Source organism: Protomyctophum parallelum (assembly GCF_964188405.1).
Source record: "Protomyctophum parallelum genome assembly, chromosome: 5".
Lineage (NCBI taxonomy): Eukaryota > Metazoa > Chordata > Actinopteri > Myctophiformes > Myctophidae > Protomyctophum > Protomyctophum parallelum.
In genome coordinates this window covers 41,943,931-41,964,091 of record NC_139702.1, presented here as the reverse complement: position 1 = coordinate 41,964,091, position 20,161 = coordinate 41,943,931, and the positions used below count along the sequence as shown (strand labels likewise).

Genomic DNA, 20,161 nt, shown 5'->3' with positions numbered 1-20,161 from the left:
CACCACCCCAAAACATTGCCATCACATGCATGACCCAGACAGATGGAAAATGGAAGGAGAGTATGTTTCCTGCTGCAGATTTTCAATCTACTGAGTGCACCTACTTGACAATTTAGATAGTTATGTTGTTTAGATAGATATATAGATGTGTTGTTGACGCATGCTTTACAGTGTGTAATTTATAGATGCCAGGTTTGATGTCAACTCTTTATTGTAGTAGTTACGTTGTAGCCTGAGTTCATGGTGCTTCCACTGACCATGCACCTTTGTACAGTAAGTGGATATAAGAGCATTGTCTGGTGAATGCCTGAATACTGTATTCTAATGCGTTTTACTTTTGAATGTAGTCATCAAATGTGTTTCCACCCTCTGTATCAAATTATATATTGATAATATATTAAACACCACACATTTTCTTGGGACAAATATTTATTGAGTTCCATTTCCACACAATCTTGTTGTGCAAAATTGACATAATTCAAATTAACAAAAATAATCCGACTTATTATCCAAAGAAGCCATAATGAGTGTCTTTCAAGGAGAAGAGGTACAGGGATAGCAGAGCACGATTTAAAAAAAAATTGGAAATCAAATCCAAAGACATGAATTCAATTGTTTCTCTCAGAAACCGCAGTACTTTCATTTTCAAGGGAAAGAGCAGAGGAGGAATGGGAATGTGGCCATATTTGTGCCAACATACATCAAATGTGAGAAATAGGGGGGGGAGGAAGGTTTTGAGGCACAGCCCCAGGAACAAGTGGTAGGAAATAAAAAGAAAGGCATGGGACAGGAGAACAGTAGACGTCCCTGTATGCTGCAAGGTCTCTCTCTGTGCTTCATGTCACCAAAAATATCTCTCTCAGGAATCCAGGGGAGGATTGGCAGGGTTTTTCAAGTGCCTCATGAAAAGAGGAACAAATGAAAGGAAAGTATTGGCAATGGCAGGGGTAAAGGCAGAGGAAGGGGGTTACACAATTCCATATTTCGCCAAGTCGCTGAGCTCCATGTCACCGAAGGCTTCCCATGGGCAGACCACTGTGATGTCTGTGCCAAGACCCTCCATGCCGGGGATGTCATCCCCGAATCTGTTTGGATAGGAGAGGCATCATGAGTAAAAGCAAGCTACAATGAGATGCATAAAGCAGAGTTTTTGCTGAGCTCAGAGTAAAGTAGTACTCTAAATCCTTACCCCTTCTGGCCAGGCTTGGGGGCCTTGCTCTTGAAGGTGCGAGTTGTCCTCTGCTTGAACTTGGGGGGTGCCTTCTTGTCGGCGGGAGTTGCAACATCTGCCATTTTGTTCAGGTACTGACGAAGAAAGACAAGAAGGTAGGTAAGCTATACCAGAGTGTACTGCCACTCTAAAAGTCAGACTGCTTTTGCCAATGCGCCGGCCACTAAGGCATGGGCATACATTGCAAAATGTGTTTTAAATGGTTTTATCACACTCATTTGCCACACTTTATTAAAATTGTATTGATAGCTTGTTAAGCTTTGAACAAATGTCTTAGTACTTGTACATCTCTCTTCCACTCCATAATTAAGCTCAAGTGAAGAAAAGAGTTGCATAACTGACTGTGCCTGGTTTTAACAACTAATAGTTTCTAATGATCCGCTCCCTCGCCTTGTCTTACAAAGCAATACATATATTTCACAAAGACACAGGGAAAGCTTGATCGCTGATTTCTACAGCATTGTATGATTGCTGTTCTACACAAACAAATTAAACTTAATACTACAACATTTTCAGTGAAAACTCTCTGAGGGACCACACAGTATAGCCTACTGTAGATAGCCTGGCTAATAAGCCAGACTAATAATCACAACACAATTTTGTTTTGCCAACTGCTGATTCGGTCTGGCTTATTAGCCAGGCTATACTGTAGATACCACCTCCGCTGTGATATTATATCAAGGGATCACTGCTGTGATTAAACTCTGACAGATCTCAAATCAATCAAGTGAAGCAGGCTAAACATAATGTAGTTTCATCTCACCTGATTTCGCAGTAGCGATACTGTAGATGCTTCTGGTTGGTGTCTCTCAGACGAGTTGTTCTGTCAAACTGCCGGCCCCTTTATACTCATCCTGCTAATCCCTTAAGATGTTCACTTGTGTCATTACATCATATGTCATGTCCCACTCTCTTTGGTTTCAGCTTACCCACAAATAGACTTGAGATATACAAATTATTGACTTTCTTAGGTCAGGCGGGCTTGGTCGTTTTTACCATGAAGGTATTCTATTCAACGCAGTTGAAGTCCTTATAGTGGTGCCGGTCCACGTCATCATTACAGGTAGTTGTCTGCCAAAACGTTGGTTCACTTATTCTCTGCGTTGTAAAATAAATTACTGGAACTTTGGCTATCAGTGTGTGAGGCCACTTTCTTGTCTCTTGAAGACATACTTTAAAGTTTTAGTATGCTACCATATTTGCCCCACATTTACCTACTCATATCTCATCAAAATAGCACATTTGAGTAGCCTAACATATTTACTTACATTTACAAATTGTTTCATTATTTCTCCCTGGCCTGCTATAGTAGACCACATTATTGGTATTGTACTTTTTATACAGTATGCAGTTCTGCCCTCAACAGTCACAAACCAAAACTACTTAGACTATAGCCTTGTTAAAAAAAAGAAAAAGATGAAAATTTGGCCTTTATTTCTTCTGGCATAGTTAGTTGCCAGAAACACATTTGTGTTATACAGTTAAAGTCAAAGTTATGAATAGAGAGAACGGCGCTAATTATCCTTGAGGGAATTAGTAACTTGGTGCTTACTTTAAGAACAACCCACTGTTCCTTTCTATTTCAATCCCTCAGTTCATCCATCAGAACATATTTAGAGTGGAACGAACAAGATTACATAAGGACAACACTGCAACAACATTTACCTATTTAAATATAATCTCTGTATTAAATGATATGTTGACTAAGTTGAACGTTTAATTTTGTGAAACAAAAAAGGAAGATGTATGTTTAACCAATGGTCTCTGAAGAACTATACCAGTAATGAATTAACTGATAAACATGTAGCCATTACTGGTTAATACCTATAGGATCTGTGCCTGTATCCATACATATTGCCACACCTAGTGTGTGTGTATCCCTCCATAGTCCATATCCATGGATATTGTACAGTATGTAGGCCTACGTTTGATGTAATGATTGCAGTGGTGGAAAGTAACTCTGTACTTAATTAACAATTTGAGGTACTTTTACTTACCATTAAGTATTTCCAATTTCCAACACTTTACTTTTACTCCACTACATCTCGGATCCAAATAAGATTTTATTTAATTTCAAAATATTTTTATTGACATTTTTCAATAACAAATCCCCCCCCAGACAAAAGAAAAATAAATCTCCCCTTCATGCACCAATTAAATAAGTAAACCAATTCCCCAGCCTCTCGAGTACTCCATCTCTGCTAACCCCCACAATAAGTCATTGGGAGGGTGAAGATAGCCTCAGGTCTGCTCTGATACCCGGGTGTAGATTTTGATTATTATAACAAAACATACATTAACCACTTCATTCCGGCTATTTGAAAATAGCCGATCTACAAGCTCGGGACATTCTGCATAATGAGGACTTTAACTTTTGGTACTTTAAATAACACGTACATTTTGAATTCCGGACTTTTACTTGTAACAGAGTATTTCTTGATACTTTTACTGAAAGAACTGATGAAGATCCTTTACTGCAGTAGGCTACTTTTGATTGGTGGAAGACACTACTGTAGCTTATATTTGATCTGCTGTATTTTAGCTATACAGCAGGTTTTTGTGCTTCAATTCATTTAACATATTGGCCACTGCATGTTGTTGGAAGCTTGCACAAAATATTTTCACTAACTAAAAGTTTGTAAAACTTTGTGACATACTAGACCTAGAATGCCTGTGATCATTTATTTAACTTCGTAAATGATGACGTATCACAGGCATAGATCCCTTCCACCCGTTCCTGGTTGAATTGAATTATGGGCAGTCTAAATGTGATAAATGCTACGTTTGTACTCACCCATTAAATAATTCTAAAGACAGAGTGAAATATGGTCCTCTAGTTTCATATCCATGTGAAAGTTCTGGCACAAAACGTGTATTTAGTCAATTATCTCCACTTTTTCACGAGATGCACACGGACGTCTTTCTCTCCGGGCAAAGGGGCCCGGAATGACAGCTGGACTGCATTCATCAAAACTTCCTCTAATCACCATGGATGGACTGATTTTACTAATACTTCCTGTTGTTTACCGCAGACGTCATCACCACTTGACCAGCGAAACACAAAAGTTTGGGTCACACAATTGGCAAGTGGTGTGATTAATTACCCAGCACCTATCGCAAGGCAAGGCACTTATCGCAAGCCAATTGTGTGTCCCAAACATTTGTGCTTCCCTGGTCAATATTGGTGATGACGTTTGTGGTGATTAGAGGAAGTTTTGATGAATGCAGTCCAGCTGTCATTCCGGGCGCCTTTGCCCGGAGAGAAAGACGTCCGTGTGCATCTCGTGAAAAAGTGGAGATAATTGACTAATACTTGTGCGCCAGAACTTTCACATGGATATGAAACTAGAGGACCATATTTCACTGCACGTCTTTGGAATTATTTAATGGGCGAGTACAAACAGAGCATTTATATTTAGGCCGTGCATTTTGCATCTGACCAGAAATTAACCAGGGTGTTCTATGGCTCTGTATGTGAAATACTGTACAAACTGTATGAAACAACAAGAGCCATTCTAAGTAGGCTACATGAATGACTGAAAACTTAATTAAACGTTTGTAGAATAAGCACAGGAAACTACAGTTCAATACAATACATGCTACTAAAGAGGATAAAAAAAAACAAGAAAGCACTATAGGCTTGTTTCCATTGGTACACATCAAGTTGTTTATGCTAAGGAAACAGGAGACAGGCCTATGGGAAACAGCAGGTTCCCATGGCTACTTATTTTAACCTGTGACGTAACCTTGAAGTCACCAGTCAGAGCCAGTAATCGTAACCTAGTTAAATGCAAGGTTACCACACACATGTAGTGGACTAAAATCCATCAAGATGTGATAATATACATTTATTTAATACAGTTCAGGGCAAAAGAAGAATATTGATCTGTCCAAGGCAAGCGCTCGTGTTTGTTTCATAGTGAAAGATTGTGTTATGTAAGGTAGCCATGAACAGAATGTCTCTTCTGTTTTTATCCTTAAAATTAGGCTGCTTTACCTGAAGTACACGTTGACAGTCTTCACCTTTTGATCCCCGACTTAATCTGGAGGCCAGAGGGAGCGTGTCAGAGGGATTCCCTCGGGATTAGCGAGAGTATAAAAGGGGACATAGTTGGTCAGAGAGGAAAGACACACAAGTGAGTCTGCAGTGAGACCAACCACAAGAATCTATTGCTACTGCAAGTGCAGGTAAGTTGAAACTATACAACTACTACCCAGGCTGTAGCTTATTTAGCTGATTAATTAGCTAAATAATGACTTGCTGACCTCTGCTGTCTCTGCTGCAAGCTGTACTTTAGTTTGCTTGCCTTAATTAACTGTGCTCTGTATTGACTGTTTTTAATCTGTTGTACGGCGACCTTGAGTGCCCTGAAAGGCACCTTATAAAATAAATGTATTATTATTACTTGCTTTGTCAAAGGATGTTGAATATTGAGTTTCAGCAAAAAGGACATTGCTGCAAAGCATTATGTGCAAAAGATGGCTTTATATATTCAAAAGCAACTGGTTCTGGCCTCATTACCATAACATGAAATAATGGGTGAAAAGAAGCAGCTTGGACTCCTCATGCATAGAAGGAGGCATGAGGTCAGTCCGCTGCTCCCCCAGGTTGGCAGAGGAAGTGTAGCACCCAGGATTACATTAGATACTTGGCACTGGGTGAAAAGAAAACTGGGTTACAAAATCGTGGGATAAAAAATTTAAAATTAAAATTAAAATAAATAAAGAGGGGTTCTGTGACACCAGAGTACATTTAAGTTACAGTTTATTTATCTGTTAATCCATATGCAATGGCTTCTACAAAGCAAAGAAAGGAATACATTACAAATAATATAAGGACCACATTATTGACAATAAATTGCAATGCAAAGTATATCAAACATAAAGTACTAAACATAATGAATCAAGGCACAATACGATCAAGACATAACAAAGCTTACATTGGTCAAGTACACATGGCTGGTGCTGTAGACTAAGTGGGAAGTGCATGTTCTGCATGTGGCTTGGATGAGGTCTGGAAACTGAGTGAGGGCTGTGGAGTGAGTGAGTGTTTATATGTGGCACACCTAAACTGTGATTGGCTAATGCGTTGAGTGGTGTGATGGCAAACAGGTGTCTCATTATGGATGCAAGGAATGGGGAATGTCCACCAGGGGCTGCCATTCAGAAAGCATGGATATAATTCAGGAATTGGAATACTTGCAAACATCAGAGCCATATCAATATATCATTGGACAGTAACGATGTAGGCTGAGCCCTTAACTATAATCCATAATCCAATATAGATACCTTGATTATGCATTATTATGCATGCATAATGAATTTGTATGAGATTTTCTATAAACCTTAATAATGCAATATGTCTTGATGATATGTTTAAATACTTATAATAATATCAGGCCATGTAAATTGTTTGTAATCATTCTGCCTATATTGCATGAAATGCTATAAAGTCTTATGAATGTCAAGATGTTTTTAAGGTATCTGTAACACATTACAGATATGGGCTTCACAACTATAGGTTGCAATAACCCAATCTGTTTATACTTGATAGATGATGGATACTTAGTAAGTGCTGAGATCTTAGGCTTGTCCATAGGACAGTATATGTTATTATGCAATAAGAGTTATTGAGGGATTATGTTTAGTGGTTGACGTCACTGAAGATCCTCATACAATACAAATATGTAATACAGTATAGAGCCAAGTTCACAGTCACGGCATAAATAAAGCCTTATGTTTGTTTGCTCAGTGTATAGGCATATATTCTGGATCAATATGAGTCAAATCTATAAGTACATTTCTGTCAAAGCCTCAGTCAACAGTTTACCAGAGCTCTCCTGGTAGACACGTTGCAGTCAAGGGAGGTCAAAACGGGATAAGATTAGAAGCAGATTGAAAATGTAAATTTAGTGAAGACACTTCGACTAAACTGAGGAATTAGATGAAATGGTTCCAAGATGTACCCTAATCTCTAAAACAAGGTGCAAAAATAGACAGAGATTAGGCTAATCTTACAAAGAGGGAGCCAAATTGGAGCCGTTTGTATAACAGGTGCTTATGGAGTTACACGCAGCATGACAGCTTTAGTCGTTAATTTTCAACTAATGGTACTGGTACTGAGCCAGTAAACAATTTAGGGTGGGGTGGTGGATAAACAAACATAAATACAAGATACATACAAGAAAAACTAAATTGTCTGTTTTTTGTCTTTCTTTCCTATAGCAACTGAAAAGAAATGGCAGATGTTGCAAATCCCGCCGACAAGAAGGCACCCCCAAAGTTCAAGCAGAGGACCACCCGCACCTTCAAGAGCAAGGCCCCCAAGCCTGGCCAGAAGGGGTAAGCTGGAACCTAAGCAGTGAAGAAAAAAGTTAATTTACTTAAGTACAACTTTGAGGTATTTGTACTTTACTTGAGTATTTACAATTTACAATCATTTTAGTAGTTAAAGTTAAACTAGTTTAATATTGCAACTGCTTTGGATGGGGAACCTAACCTCCACCCTTAGATGTAACAGTAACATTTTCTATTCCTGTATCCAAAGTACCAAACATATCTCCACACCATCCATATCCATGCATATTGTATGTATATTGCAGTGGTGGAAAATAAATACATTTGCTCAAGTACTACTGTACTTAATTAACATTTTTATATTTTATTCCAACTACATCCACTACATCTCGGATCCAATTATTGCACTACATTTATGTGAAAACTAGTTACTAATTAGGTAAAACGCCTGGGGTCTCCGAGGCTACTATTTACTTTGTAGATTTTGATTATTACCAGTAAGACGCCCTAAAGGGCGAGGTTGCGTGCACTGGCCATATATGGAGCGTATCTTGAGTGTATCTTCAGTTCAAGATATGGAATGTCACATGATGTCATGATGACCTGGGCACCTGGGGGCTTGCATGGGTTGAGCGACAGGGATTTGAGTTAGGTGACCTGACAGAGTGACAGGGATTGTGGGTTAGGTGTCAAAAATGCAAGGTTTCATAGTTAAGTGCAATCTCCGGTCGCAACAATATCTTGATACTAGGGATGTCTCGATCACGTTTTTGGCTCCCGATCTGATTCGATCATTTGAAAATGACGTGATAGGCCCCGATTTCCGATCACCCTCATCCGTTCAGGACAACCCTACTTTTACTAAAGTAAAACATTTGAGTATTTTTACACCACTGGACTACCACTTTATTTTGACCTCAGCAAAAACTAATTCATACGGTGTCTCTCTGGCCCCTTTTCCATCGGGGTTGAACCAGTCCGGTTCTTTTTATTGAACCAGAGTGTTTTCCACTGAACACGAATTGGTTCGGAACCCTAAAAATTGGTTCGGAACTGGAACCAAAAAATGGCCGCCGGTTTACGTGAAAACACCACGGTTCCAAGAATCTAGAATGGAACCAGTTCTAGAACCAAAGTTATTTTGGTGGAAAAGGGGCCTCGATCTGTCTCATTGTACTGTAGCTTGCTTCTATACTCATGATGCCTCTTTTATCCAATCAGATTCGGGGATGACATCCCCGGCATGGAGGGTCTTGGCACAGACATCACAGTGGTCTGCCCATGGGAAGCCTTCGGTGACATGGAGCTCAGTGACCTGGCGAAATATGGAATTGTTTAGAATCCCTCCATCCTCTCTACTACTACTACTGCTACTTCCCTGCATTCATCTTCCATAAACTGTCCTCCTCCCCGTCCCCTCCAGGGCTGGACACAAATGACTTTGCAGGACGAACGACATGACACCATGATTATAAAGGCACTGTTTTGGTGCACACGTGGATGTTTTGGACACAATTTGACCTCCATTTGCATTCAACAGCCATCCTGAAAATGAAAAGCTGCTGTCTATATTTTTGACTACGTATGAGTGTTTGTTTTATCGCGATATCACAATTGACTACCCTCCCCCCTCCTGCCTTTTCCTTACACCCACACCGCCCCTCAAATTATTATTTTTATGACCGGTGAATGTAAATGTTGAAATTAAATTAATAAATGTAACTATATTTTCCCAAGAAACATCGCTGAGGTCTTCTTTCCTGATTATATATACATTGCAGACATAAACGTATTTGGATATGTTTTAGTTCGAAAAATAAAATAGATTACGTCATTTCCATATAGGCTACATCACTGGTTCCCAAACAGTGGGTCGGGACCCATTTGTGGGTGAGAGTGAGGGGGTCATCATACATCATCTCATTCTGGCCAATCACAATTTGCGTCTTCACTTTTGTCACCAATGTTATGTTACGTTAAGGCAGAGTTACGATATTGAGGGGGCAGAAAACAGTCTGGTCATATGGTTCATGTACTCGCGCGAGCCCATAGACTCCAATGCATTACGTAAACTTCCGGTTGTCCCCCATTCAATACTTCCAGTTGTCCCCATTCAATAGAAGTCGAAGAAGAGCCTGGCCAAGTGAACAGAGTTGTCGTAACTCTGTCTTACTCTATGGGCTGTATTTTGCGTGTCTTAAGTACCAGGTCTTATTACCCAACTTGAGTAAACTAAAGACCTGGAGGCGTGATCAATGCTCTTTGGCCACTCAGAATAGCCAAATGGCATTGATCACACCTCCAGGTCTTTAGTTTACTCAAGTTAGGTAATAAGACCTGGTACTTAAGACACGCAAAATACAGCCCTATGGCTCTGGGAGGGGCTAGCGTCTCGACCTAACAAGTTTGGGGAAACACTGGGGTTACATTACACTGAAATCACTGGGTTCTTATTAAAAATAGACTGCCAGACTAATTACAAAGAAATGTTAACATAACACACTATTTCAACTAGATTACCCAAATGACAACAAACTCAACGCATTGTCACAACAAAACATTTTATATAAAAGATTTTATATGGACATTCAATAACAAAATAACATAATGGCAGTCAAGGGATATAGACATGACAGAAGGGGAAGATTAGTCATTGGGTTCCATAGCGACTATGAAGAACAACCACATTGCTAATATAATACAATGACGAGAACTGTGACAGGAAACTGCCTACCCCACGGTCTTTGGGGAGGCCATTTTCTGTCAGCAGGCCCTTTTTACTAAACGGCACTGTGCTCTTCATAATTATAGCTAGCATTAGCATGATGAAATAGCTAGCTGCCTATCATTCTCTGGTGTATGGGATTCAGTGGTAAAGAAAAATGCAACGCATGGGTGCTGCTCATAAGTCAAATCTGAAAGACACAAGATCATGCAAAACAATTTTCAAACTACAAGTATCACTCATGCTGGTTGTCCATGCCTTCAATGGCTCAAGAGTCCATCTTTGTATATTTTGTGTAGCACTTCTCAAGTTGGGGACGGGGATGTGGAGAGACAAATTGCATCTTTGGCTAGAGTTACTTTTTTTTCTCCTTTCCCCTCCATGTTTCAGATCACATTCAACTGTAATACACAAATATTAAAGAGTCAAAGTAACTAGTTTAACAAACCCCAGCAGCACATACTTAAAACAAAGAAAACTACTTTTAAGTGGTAAACACGCAGGCAGCAATGAGAGTAAAAAGGAAAATTGAGAAAACACGAAAATCATCAATTCTTGATACTCAATCATACCATGCTGAAATATCAACCGTCGTAGGAGTGATAACACTTTCAGAAGTCGTAAATCTGCTTCAAAATGAGGCTACCTTCCAAAAACCCTGGAGTGACCAAACCAAACTGTCTGAGCCAACATAATGCACTATTGAAATGTAAGGAGTCATAAAAATAAAAAAAGATAAAAATAAGTAACTGGCTTCAGCCCTTGAGAAGTGCCACAGGCCTGTGCTCATTCATGCTGAAGGGCTCTGTCAACTGTAAACTTGGAATATGAATAAAATGATAAGGACCAATGTTCCATCCATTTGTGCATACATTATGTTGAATAATTCAACCGCAATGCCAGCCATACTCAATACCATTGACCAAAAACTAAACCAAAACAAGTGGGGGGAAAAGTCTGGATTGACTGCATTTTTGGCTGAGAAAAAAAATGTAGTGTAGTGTCACATGCATTTCATGTTTTCTTTCAGTTTAACTGCTAAAGGTGTCCTCTCTGCCAAAGAACATTAATCAAAAATAAAAATAAAAAGTAATTCTTGATGAATGAAACCTTATTAGAAGGAACAACTCTTACAGTTAGAAAAATAGAACATGAAACTTAAGCGGGGGAAAACAGCAATAGGATCATCAGGGATCATGATAATAACCACAATAACAAAGATAATATACTTATACACAAGCAGAAAAATGTGCTTTCTACAAATCTTTGGAACCAAAAACAAAACAAAAAGGCAAAAACAACCACATTCGGAAATAGTATAAGGGTATAAGGATATAGAAATATGCACAATAGTATCATATTTTGCATTTAAATATTTTCTACTGACTCATATTGATGGAATCTCTTGTTCAGTACTTGCTGACAGCATGTCAACTATAATAATCAACTATTTTTGTTTTTCAGGAAGACTCACTTCAATGTTTTACTTGCTCTAGGAAAGATTGAGCAGGTGGGTTAATCCGAAACAATAAATCTCTAAATTAAATAATTCAAGGAACGGCAAAGAATACTTAAACCCAAACGGTCATGGTAATGATCTGGTAATGGTGCTGGTATGACTGAGTCTAAGCCTAACATCAGCTAAGCAATGAAACACTAGCAATAGTCTGTAGTGTTTGTAATGGGTGACGTGTTCTGTGGTGATTACACATGGGGTACAGTCTTGTGCATGGAAATTAGAATGGAGAAGACAATAATAATATAGTAATAATGGTCATAGCGATGTATTAATAAATCATATCCACATGGAGGCCATGTGATTATAGCCCATGCATGATGGAGAGGGCCTATTGTAGCACGATATCTCCAAGACCTACGACTCCCCAGGAAAAATCATTGAAATGTTGGTGTACTAAAAAAATAAACACAACAGCAAAGTGAATGCTGAGTACTTGAGTCAATAATCATAGTAATAATAACAATAACTGTGGCATAACAATTTGGTAACTTCTCGACTTTAAGCTAATTATCTTTGCATATTGTAACAATTAATTTTTTTTAAGTTTCACCATTCCAACAAAGAAAACTTGAGGTAAGGAACAGCTCTACTAGCCTTTCCTCCTTCAGTCTTCTTCAGTGATTTATATGCAGTTATAAATCATCACGCCACCTTTTCTAACCTTAGTCTCCTTATGTCAGAGCATTACAAGAACGGAACTCCTGTCATCAAACTCAACCGCCCAAAGGGGAATTGTAAAAATCCACTGGTGGACATTTGAGCATTTAAAACGTCCGTGACTTGCCATTCTGATTTCATTCAAACACAGCGCCTGCCTTCAAACGCTGCCTTCGATGTCGTTTCTCACTCTCTTTCCTTCTCTCTCTCTTTTTTTTAATGTCATGTTTGTGAGGTCCACACATAACTTGGCTCACTCTTTTACGCGGTGAGGTGACGGCTGTTTTTAGTGTCTGTGGTCCATGCACCAGTTACAGCTACTGGAAGAACTTCTGGGCTCCATCCGGTGTCTTGTGCTGCCGAGTGTTGAGGGAATAACGAGGGGGGGGGGGGGGGGGACTATAATACAGCCGTGCAATAGATTTAAGTCATTTTATTATTATTTTCCGTTTTTTTTAATATATATATGTTGAGCCCAACAGTCTTTAAAACAGCATTCCTTTATTTTTGTAGTAGTGTATGTAAGAAAAGGGTAGGACTGCAAGTAGGGTGGGATCTGAAATATCTTGATCGCAGTAGACTCCATATAACCCATAAAAAGGGCGTAGTCCACCTCCAGGACAACAGAGGGGGCTCTTTCAGAGTATTTCAAATGGAAGTGAGAGGAACTCCTGGGATGGTAATGTCTTTAGTAGGGGGCGAATCTACTGTAGCCCCCCCTGTACAGTGTGGCCTAGAAAGGAAGGGAAAAAGACAAGCATTAAATACATACTGTATACGAGTAATAATTGCATGCTCATCACATTTACGGCCGTTATGTAGGTTGGACTGTAGACGTACCATGGCTCCGACGCCGTAGGCAGCAGCTGTAGCTGGGTTTAGTGCGGCGTGGTAGGGGTCTGTCGTATACACCCGTCCATAGCTAGGGGAAAAACAGGCACAATGGAAAACATCAAGCCTCCAGAAGTTCAACGAGATCTTAACCGTAATATGATAGTTCATAGTTGATATTATTGGCATTTCAAGCTAGATTATTATGTCATCCAATATCAAATGAATCATTTTACGCTCTCAAGAGTTAAGTTATTGTTAAACATCTGCATTACTTAAAATAATTGTTACTTTGATCAACTTTGCCTGTTATCTCTCCTATGGTACCAACAATCAATACAGAATGTGAACAAAATCCTATCCTATCACTGTGCACAGCTCTCACTCACCTGTCACTGTAAGCTTGCGCAGCAGCGGCCGCCGCTGCCGCTTGAGGAGTCGCTACAGCAGTCGGCTGGGCGTAACGATAAGCTGCATAGCCACCCTGAAGCACGGGAGAACGAGAGAGGAGGGTGAACGATGGCGGTAGACCGGGGGACGTGGCAGAAAATAAAATATAGTACAATTCTTATTAGTGAAGTCTATCGTGTCACTATAAAACACAGAATAGTGGTTAATCTAAGAGGGTTGTTATAGTGAGAGAGAGAGAGAGAGAGAGAGAAGAAACTGCTGAGAAGAGAGCTAGAGATTAAGAAGCAGACTCTGCAACATTTGGCTAATCTGGTGCATTATGGCATTCACAAGGCTGTATAGCTCAGGCTCTGTGTCGATCTCTCCCTCCATGATTCATCTGGAATCATTTATTTGTGGTTGCATATAACACAGTAAAATGTGTACAAAGATTTTACTGTATGTGCATGTGTAAAGTGTGCTACAAGTATTACAGATTTTTGTATACTCTTTTATTTTTATTTTTACATTTACATGAAGGAAGAGTGTTCATAACCTTAGCAGTGACCCTGACCACCCCCCACCCTTCTGACAACCTAAACACACCGGAGAAGAGGGGAAGGCATATGGCAAGGTGATTGTGTCATTATTTTAGCAGCTGATGAACCGACAAACACAAAAACTACAGATGTGAGGAAGAAGACAGTCAGCCAATCTGAATAAAGGAAAACACACTTTCACACACACAGACATACACCCAGCAACTAATCACTGAACAGCATGCGTTCCCAAACACAGAATGTATAGAGTATTACGCCAAACATCCCTAGACAGACACAGACACAGACACACACACACACACACACACACACACACACACACACACACACACACACACACACACACACACACACACACACACACACACACACACACACACAATATAGGACCAAACACGTGCTGCTATGGGAGGAGGAGGGGGGGGGAAGGGCAGAGAAAGGACTGAAAGAGGAGCTATAAAGAAAGTTGCTATAAAATATAACAACACAAGGATGTAAGAAGAGAAACCTAAAATGGGGGGGATTTACAGGAGGAAAAGAAGGTGGAAGAATGGAGGAAGGGGAGGAGGAAGGCTTGTAAGTGCAGTATGTGAGCATGCCGACATTGATCCAGTTAGCATGCCACAGGTGAACCAGGTAGGGAGATTCCGAGAAGGGGTCTGAATCAACTACTGTCGAGTGTCTGAATCATGACCTTGTACAGTCTTAAATTACCATTTTTATTATATTTGATCTAAGTCTTACTGCTCAATCTTCAGTGAACATATCAAGTGTGAAAGAACTTATGTCATACTGGCAGTGGCATCAATTTGCCAGGAGCATTTTGAGTCACAGTATACAGTATGCAATGCTTGACGTCAGAAATGGCCTCAACAAAAATAAACTAAGTGGGGTGACTGCCACGTCCTGGTGTGAGAAATGCTATGTTAACATGGCCTGCTTTTTCCAACACGTTTCCCAAAATTGGCCCAGTTTTGGAGACTTCCATCATTGTTCAGTGTCATGGATTTAGAAGGCACATTTGCAATGTCTTCTCTATCCATGACATTGAAATCTGAGCATACTGTGTGAGGAAGAGCGTGCAAAATCTAGACGCCTTTTAATATACTACACCAAACTATGTCCTAAGTCGTACTTTATACTTTCCATGTTAAAAATAAAATAGCTGATCTGCAAGCTCACAGCACGTTGCACTGTGATGCATTGTGGAGCTTGTGGTATTTTCACCATTTTCTTTATTTTTTAAAACATTTATTTGATTCATAGCTTCGGCTATAATGACATGCTCAAAATAGGGATTCTAAATTTAAAGTTGGTGACTTGGATACGACTCAATGTAAACTGTAAAGTAATACATACTATACTGGGTGCACGGACATGGATTAAACCTAAAATGTTTTCTAAATCGAGAGCTAGACCATCTCATAAACAGTAAACGCTTTTACAGTAAATAATATTTACTATCCATCTATCTATCTAAATTGCTATTTTATCACATTTTATTTCCATGCCGTGTATTCTTCTTTCAGCCAAATTTAAACTTAACCCAACCCACTCCCCCTTCTGCAACTCCGCAAATATCAGATACCAGTGAGTTAGTAGATATAAAAAGACAGAGGGGAAAAAAGGCATTTCAATCTCAAGATGGTCAACAATGTCTAGTAGTGGCACACAGTCAAGTCATCGGAGACGAGGAGGAAGATGCAGCACACTGGCTCTCACACACAGTGACTCAACCCTACCTGGGGCAATCTGCCACTAATGTCCTGAAACACTAGTCTACAGAGAGAACAGAAACAGCTATTGTCAACCCGGTCTCACACTCTTCAGTGAACCCCCCCCCCCTCCACACACACACACACACACACACACACACTCATAATCACGGTGGTGCACACCCACAAATGCTTGGAGACAAAACCATAGAGCAGTCAATGCAAAGACACTCTGGTGAAAGTTTTGTGCACTAGACATGATGTGGAGTATTGCTAATTTCAAAATAGGTCAGGTCGTCTATGTGTGGGATAGTGTGTAGCCTTTTCCCAAGATAGTGCATGTGCACACAGTAGTAAAAACCTTAGTTAATTGAACTCTTGAGTGTGTAACATGGAACCAAAAGGACCCTCGCAGGTCCATTTGGTTTCATTTTGCACACAAAAATGGATTAACAGAGGATGTTACTGTGTTTTAGAGCTTAACAGTGGGCTTTAATCATTTAGAAAAGCTCTAATGATTAACATTGATTCATCATGAATGCATATCCTTTTGTAGTTCTGCTCCAACTCTATGGGTTTGTTGATCCATGCCGTCTCATATACTTGAATACTTGCAGACCAAAAGGGAGACGGAGGGAATGAGTGAGTGTGGGAGACAGAGAAGAGCGAGAGAGAGAGAGAGAAAGTATACTTACATAGAGTTCAGCTGCACCATAAAAGCCCTCCTGATAGGCCATCATACTGAGTGGGAGAAGAGGAAGAGGAGGAGGAAGGAAGGAAGGAACAAAAAGAGGGTGGTGGTGGTGGTGGAAGGTGGAATGTAGTAAAGGAAGGGGTAGGAAATGGAGGGATGCGCCACCATGTGGCCATTGAGGGAAGAACAGAGTGAGGAGGGGGGTGCCAAAAAGGTTGTGAAGAAAGAAGAGAAAGGCAAGGTGAGATTATTACACACCGTGCAACATGCAAGGCTAAATACCACTTCTTTGTTCAGGAAAACACTTGGGGTCTTACTTAAGTCAAAAAATCAATGAAATCAAATGAATCAAAGATATATTTTTTGGTTAAAATAAGTGTTAAATAGCTCTATATTCCTATAGTAATATTATATTACTATAGGAATATATAGCATTATAGCGATTTAATATCTAAACCAAAAACAATATAGTTGTTTATTCAGTAACATGGATTTAATTGGAACACACATGTTTATTATAAATTATCTTATCTCGACACAATTAATGTTGAATGGTTTTCCCCTTTTTGGAAATGGTATTTCAATTCAGCATACAATCAATGGCATTAATTCAAATCACCTTTTTAAATATTAAAAACACACACCATGCACAATTCTACAATCCTAGTTTGAAGTAGGTGAAGACATGCATTTAAGGAGGACGTTTGAATGCATAAGATATGCGTCTGAGTTTGCTTATATGTGCTATGTGTGTTCTATGTATTTGTCACTACTTTCCGTGTGTGTGTCTGACTGTGTGTGTCTGACTGAGTGTGTGTGTGTGTGTGTGTGTGTGTGTGTGTGTGTGTGTGTGTGTGTGTGTGTGTGCGCGCTCGCGCGTACTTACCCAGGGTAGCCGGGGATGGCGGCTTGGGGTACAGCTGCTCTGACAGCGCTGTACACTGGCCGTCCACGACCACGGAGGTGAGCTCCCCGAAAGCTCGCAACGTTGTTGGCGGCAGCGGCTGCTGCTGCTGCTGCCGGGTACGGAAACCCTGGGACTACACCAGAGAGAGAGAGCCCAGAGGGCAGTGACGTTAGAGGAAACCCTGGAACTACACCAGAGACGGAGAGAGAGAGAACATAGGACAGAGACGTTAGAGCAGGGGAGGGAAACTGGCGGCCCGGGGGCCACATGCGGCCCCCACCTTCACTTAATGCGGCCCGCATGTTAATATCAGAATACTGATATAGTATTGATTTCAGCTGTTACAATTCCAAACCTGCTTTAATTACTTCATGACTAGTATTAAAATGTTATTGTCTTTTTGTGTCCAATGTAGTTATGTTAACAGTTCATAAAGTTAACATAACTATAACTAAATGCATTTGAAATTCAATAAAAAGGTTACTTTTCAGGATTCCAATTCAAAAATAGCAAAACATTATTCAGGTTTTCAATTCAAATATAGCAAAAATTGCCGATCTACAAGCTCAAACCGTGTCGCGCTGCGTTTTGAGCTTGTAGATTGGCTATTTTTCCTACGACATTAACATGCACTGTGGCCCCTCTGGAGTGAGTGTGGAAATATATTGGCCCTCGGCATCGTCAAAGTTGCCCACCCCTGTCCCAGGAAACCCTGGGACTACACCAGAGACAGAGAACATAGGGCAGTGACGTTAGAGGAAACCCTGGGACTACACCAGAGACAGAGAACATAGGGCAGTGACGTTAGAGGAAACCCTGGGACTACACCAGAAACAGAGAACATAGGGCAGTGACGTTAGAGGAAACCCTGGGACTACACCAGAAACAGAGAACATAGGGCAGTGACGATACACGTCCTTTATATCAAAACCGCGGGAGCCTTGGACATGTATAGGCATCTTTAGGTCTTTTTTTATTGATAAAAAACTAGAATTTCTTTGGTTGGCCTGCAACAGTACTCCTTGCTGCCGTTCACTTCCTTGTTTACGGCTCCGAAAGAATGGCTCGTATTTCCTAATCTAGGGAACTCTCTGTGGTTTTGACCAGACCGGCAATATTTCTGTCTTCATTTCTGACTTCAGCATGCCTCTCGTTTGGAATATTAATGCTTCTAGAGAGACTTCAGTGTGACCACCGTGAGGTAAGAATGGAACATTATGCCTCCCGGTTTTGGTGGGGAACGGAAAACAGGGCTTTTCAGAGTTAAATCTCCCATATCTGCTGGCACTCGCTTAGTGTGAAAGATGCTGGCAGCAACCGATGTGTAACTTTTTGTGTTTTAAAAACAATAGCAGATCTGAAATGTCGAAATGCAGAAATGCAGTTGGAAGCACAGCTTGAGGTGTTTGGAGCTTGTAGATGTGCTATTTGCAATGTTTTGGACATTGGGTGTTTTCCACCCGATAGACAGATATTAAAATGTATGCACATTCACATTGCACAATATAAAACTAAATATGAGTATTTTTCTTACCTGTGTAGAGCTCAGGACTGTACATGGCTCCAACCATGGAGCTCATGGGGCTCAGCTTCCATCCAGCTATGTGCAAAAAGACAATTCAACTCCCAACATTAATTACGAAGATAAAACAATCACAGCAATATCATGGTTCATTCCTGGTTTGTTCATCTCTAGCATTTATTTTATTGTTTAAATATTTGCCAATCAATGATAGGGACAACTTGTGTTTTTGTGGGTGTGTGCTTCGTTCTCAGCCTCTATGAACAAAGCTTCACAGTAAAGCAAAATCCTGTTAATGCATCACTTTGTAACCCGAGTGTACAAATGGAACATAGGATTTGACCGGTGTATGAACAATCAATGGTTTTAAGAATTGTATTCCATACATAGAGCGTTCCCGTATGGTAGAGTGGCGAGCCCCTCTCCGTTGGAGAACGGGGTGGTCATCTTCTTGTTGGTCATCACTCTGGCCGTCGCGTTGTTGACCTGGGCACCAGAACGAAACAAAGGGTCAAAAGGTGCAAACTCAATTCCCATCGAAGCGAACGGCGATGCAGGCAGGGATATAATCAATAAATAACTAAAGGCATGTGTCTTATGCTGACTGTGTGAAACTTAAAACGGACACAGTGTGCTTATTAAAAGGTTTTCCTCTTTAAATCAATGCTGTGGTACATACTGAGATGTGTCGTTTGTCTTCATTATTTAGAGGTTATCCACGTGAACCCTAGCGTCGCTATTCTGGGCATGTCATAATAGGTGAACATTCGGAGAGGAAATGGACGATCTACAAGCTCACAGCCTGTCGCGACACGCTGTGATTTTGTAGATCGGCTCGTTTCAGCGAAGAGATCTGGTGGTGTGGAAGGAAAAGAACGGAGGGGGCCAAAGAATAGACCCTCAGGGGACCCCGTGGCGACAAAATATACAGGGTTTAAGTGGTTAAATATGTTGATGAGAATAAAAATGGTACTGAAGACACATGCACTTCTTTAGAGGGAAAAAAATACATTGAAAACAAGGATCCTGTGAGTAAATCAGGCAGTTTTGCACACATATAACATAACAATTGACGCACGGAACAAAAAACTACAACAAACGAACAACAACAAA

At 40.3% G+C, this 20,161-nt stretch overlaps 2 protein-coding genes across 6 annotated transcripts in view; one reads left to right on the top strand and one right to left on the bottom strand.

Moving 5' to 3' along the window:
• Window positions 1-5,364: 5,364 nt before the first annotated feature.
• Window positions 5,365-9,268, top strand: LOC310858745 (retinal cone rhodopsin-sensitive cGMP 3',5'-cyclic phosphodiesterase subunit gamma-like). The gene is made up of 3 exons (XM_083764993.1): window positions 5,365-5,419; window positions 7,457-7,573; window positions 8,750-9,268. The coding sequence occupies exons 2-3, from the start codon at window positions 7,470-7,472 to the stop codon at window positions 8,865-8,867; spliced, it is 222 nt and encodes a 73-aa protein (XP_083621119.1). The 5' UTR covers window positions 5,365-5,419; window positions 7,457-7,469; the 3' UTR covers window positions 8,868-9,268.
• Window positions 9,269-10,088: 820 nt separating this feature from the next.
• Window positions 10,089-20,161, bottom strand: part of rbfox2 (RNA binding fox-1 homolog 2) — a 35,744-nt gene continuing 25,671 nt past the window's right edge. For 2 of the 5 annotated variants that reach the window (XM_083764263.1, XM_083764266.1), the window contains 7 exons: window positions 19,435-19,534; window positions 19,061-19,126; window positions 17,506-17,713; window positions 16,621-16,666; window positions 13,650-13,744; window positions 13,270-13,351; window positions 10,089-13,162 (listed from right to left, as the gene is read on the bottom strand). In XM_083764263.1, the coding sequence (XP_083620389.1) occupies window positions 13,118-13,162; window positions 13,270-13,351; window positions 13,650-13,744; window positions 16,621-16,666; window positions 17,506-17,713; window positions 19,061-19,126; window positions 19,435-19,534 (642 nt within the window). In that variant the 3' untranslated portion in view covers window positions 10,089-13,117. Of the gene's footprint in view, window positions 13,163-13,268; window positions 13,352-13,649; window positions 13,745-15,952; window positions 15,990-16,620; window positions 16,667-17,505; window positions 17,714-19,060; window positions 19,127-19,434; window positions 19,535-20,161 lie in introns of those variants that run through there. The other 3 variants (XM_083764264.1, XM_083764265.1, XR_014569200.1) reach the window with 3 other exon arrangements.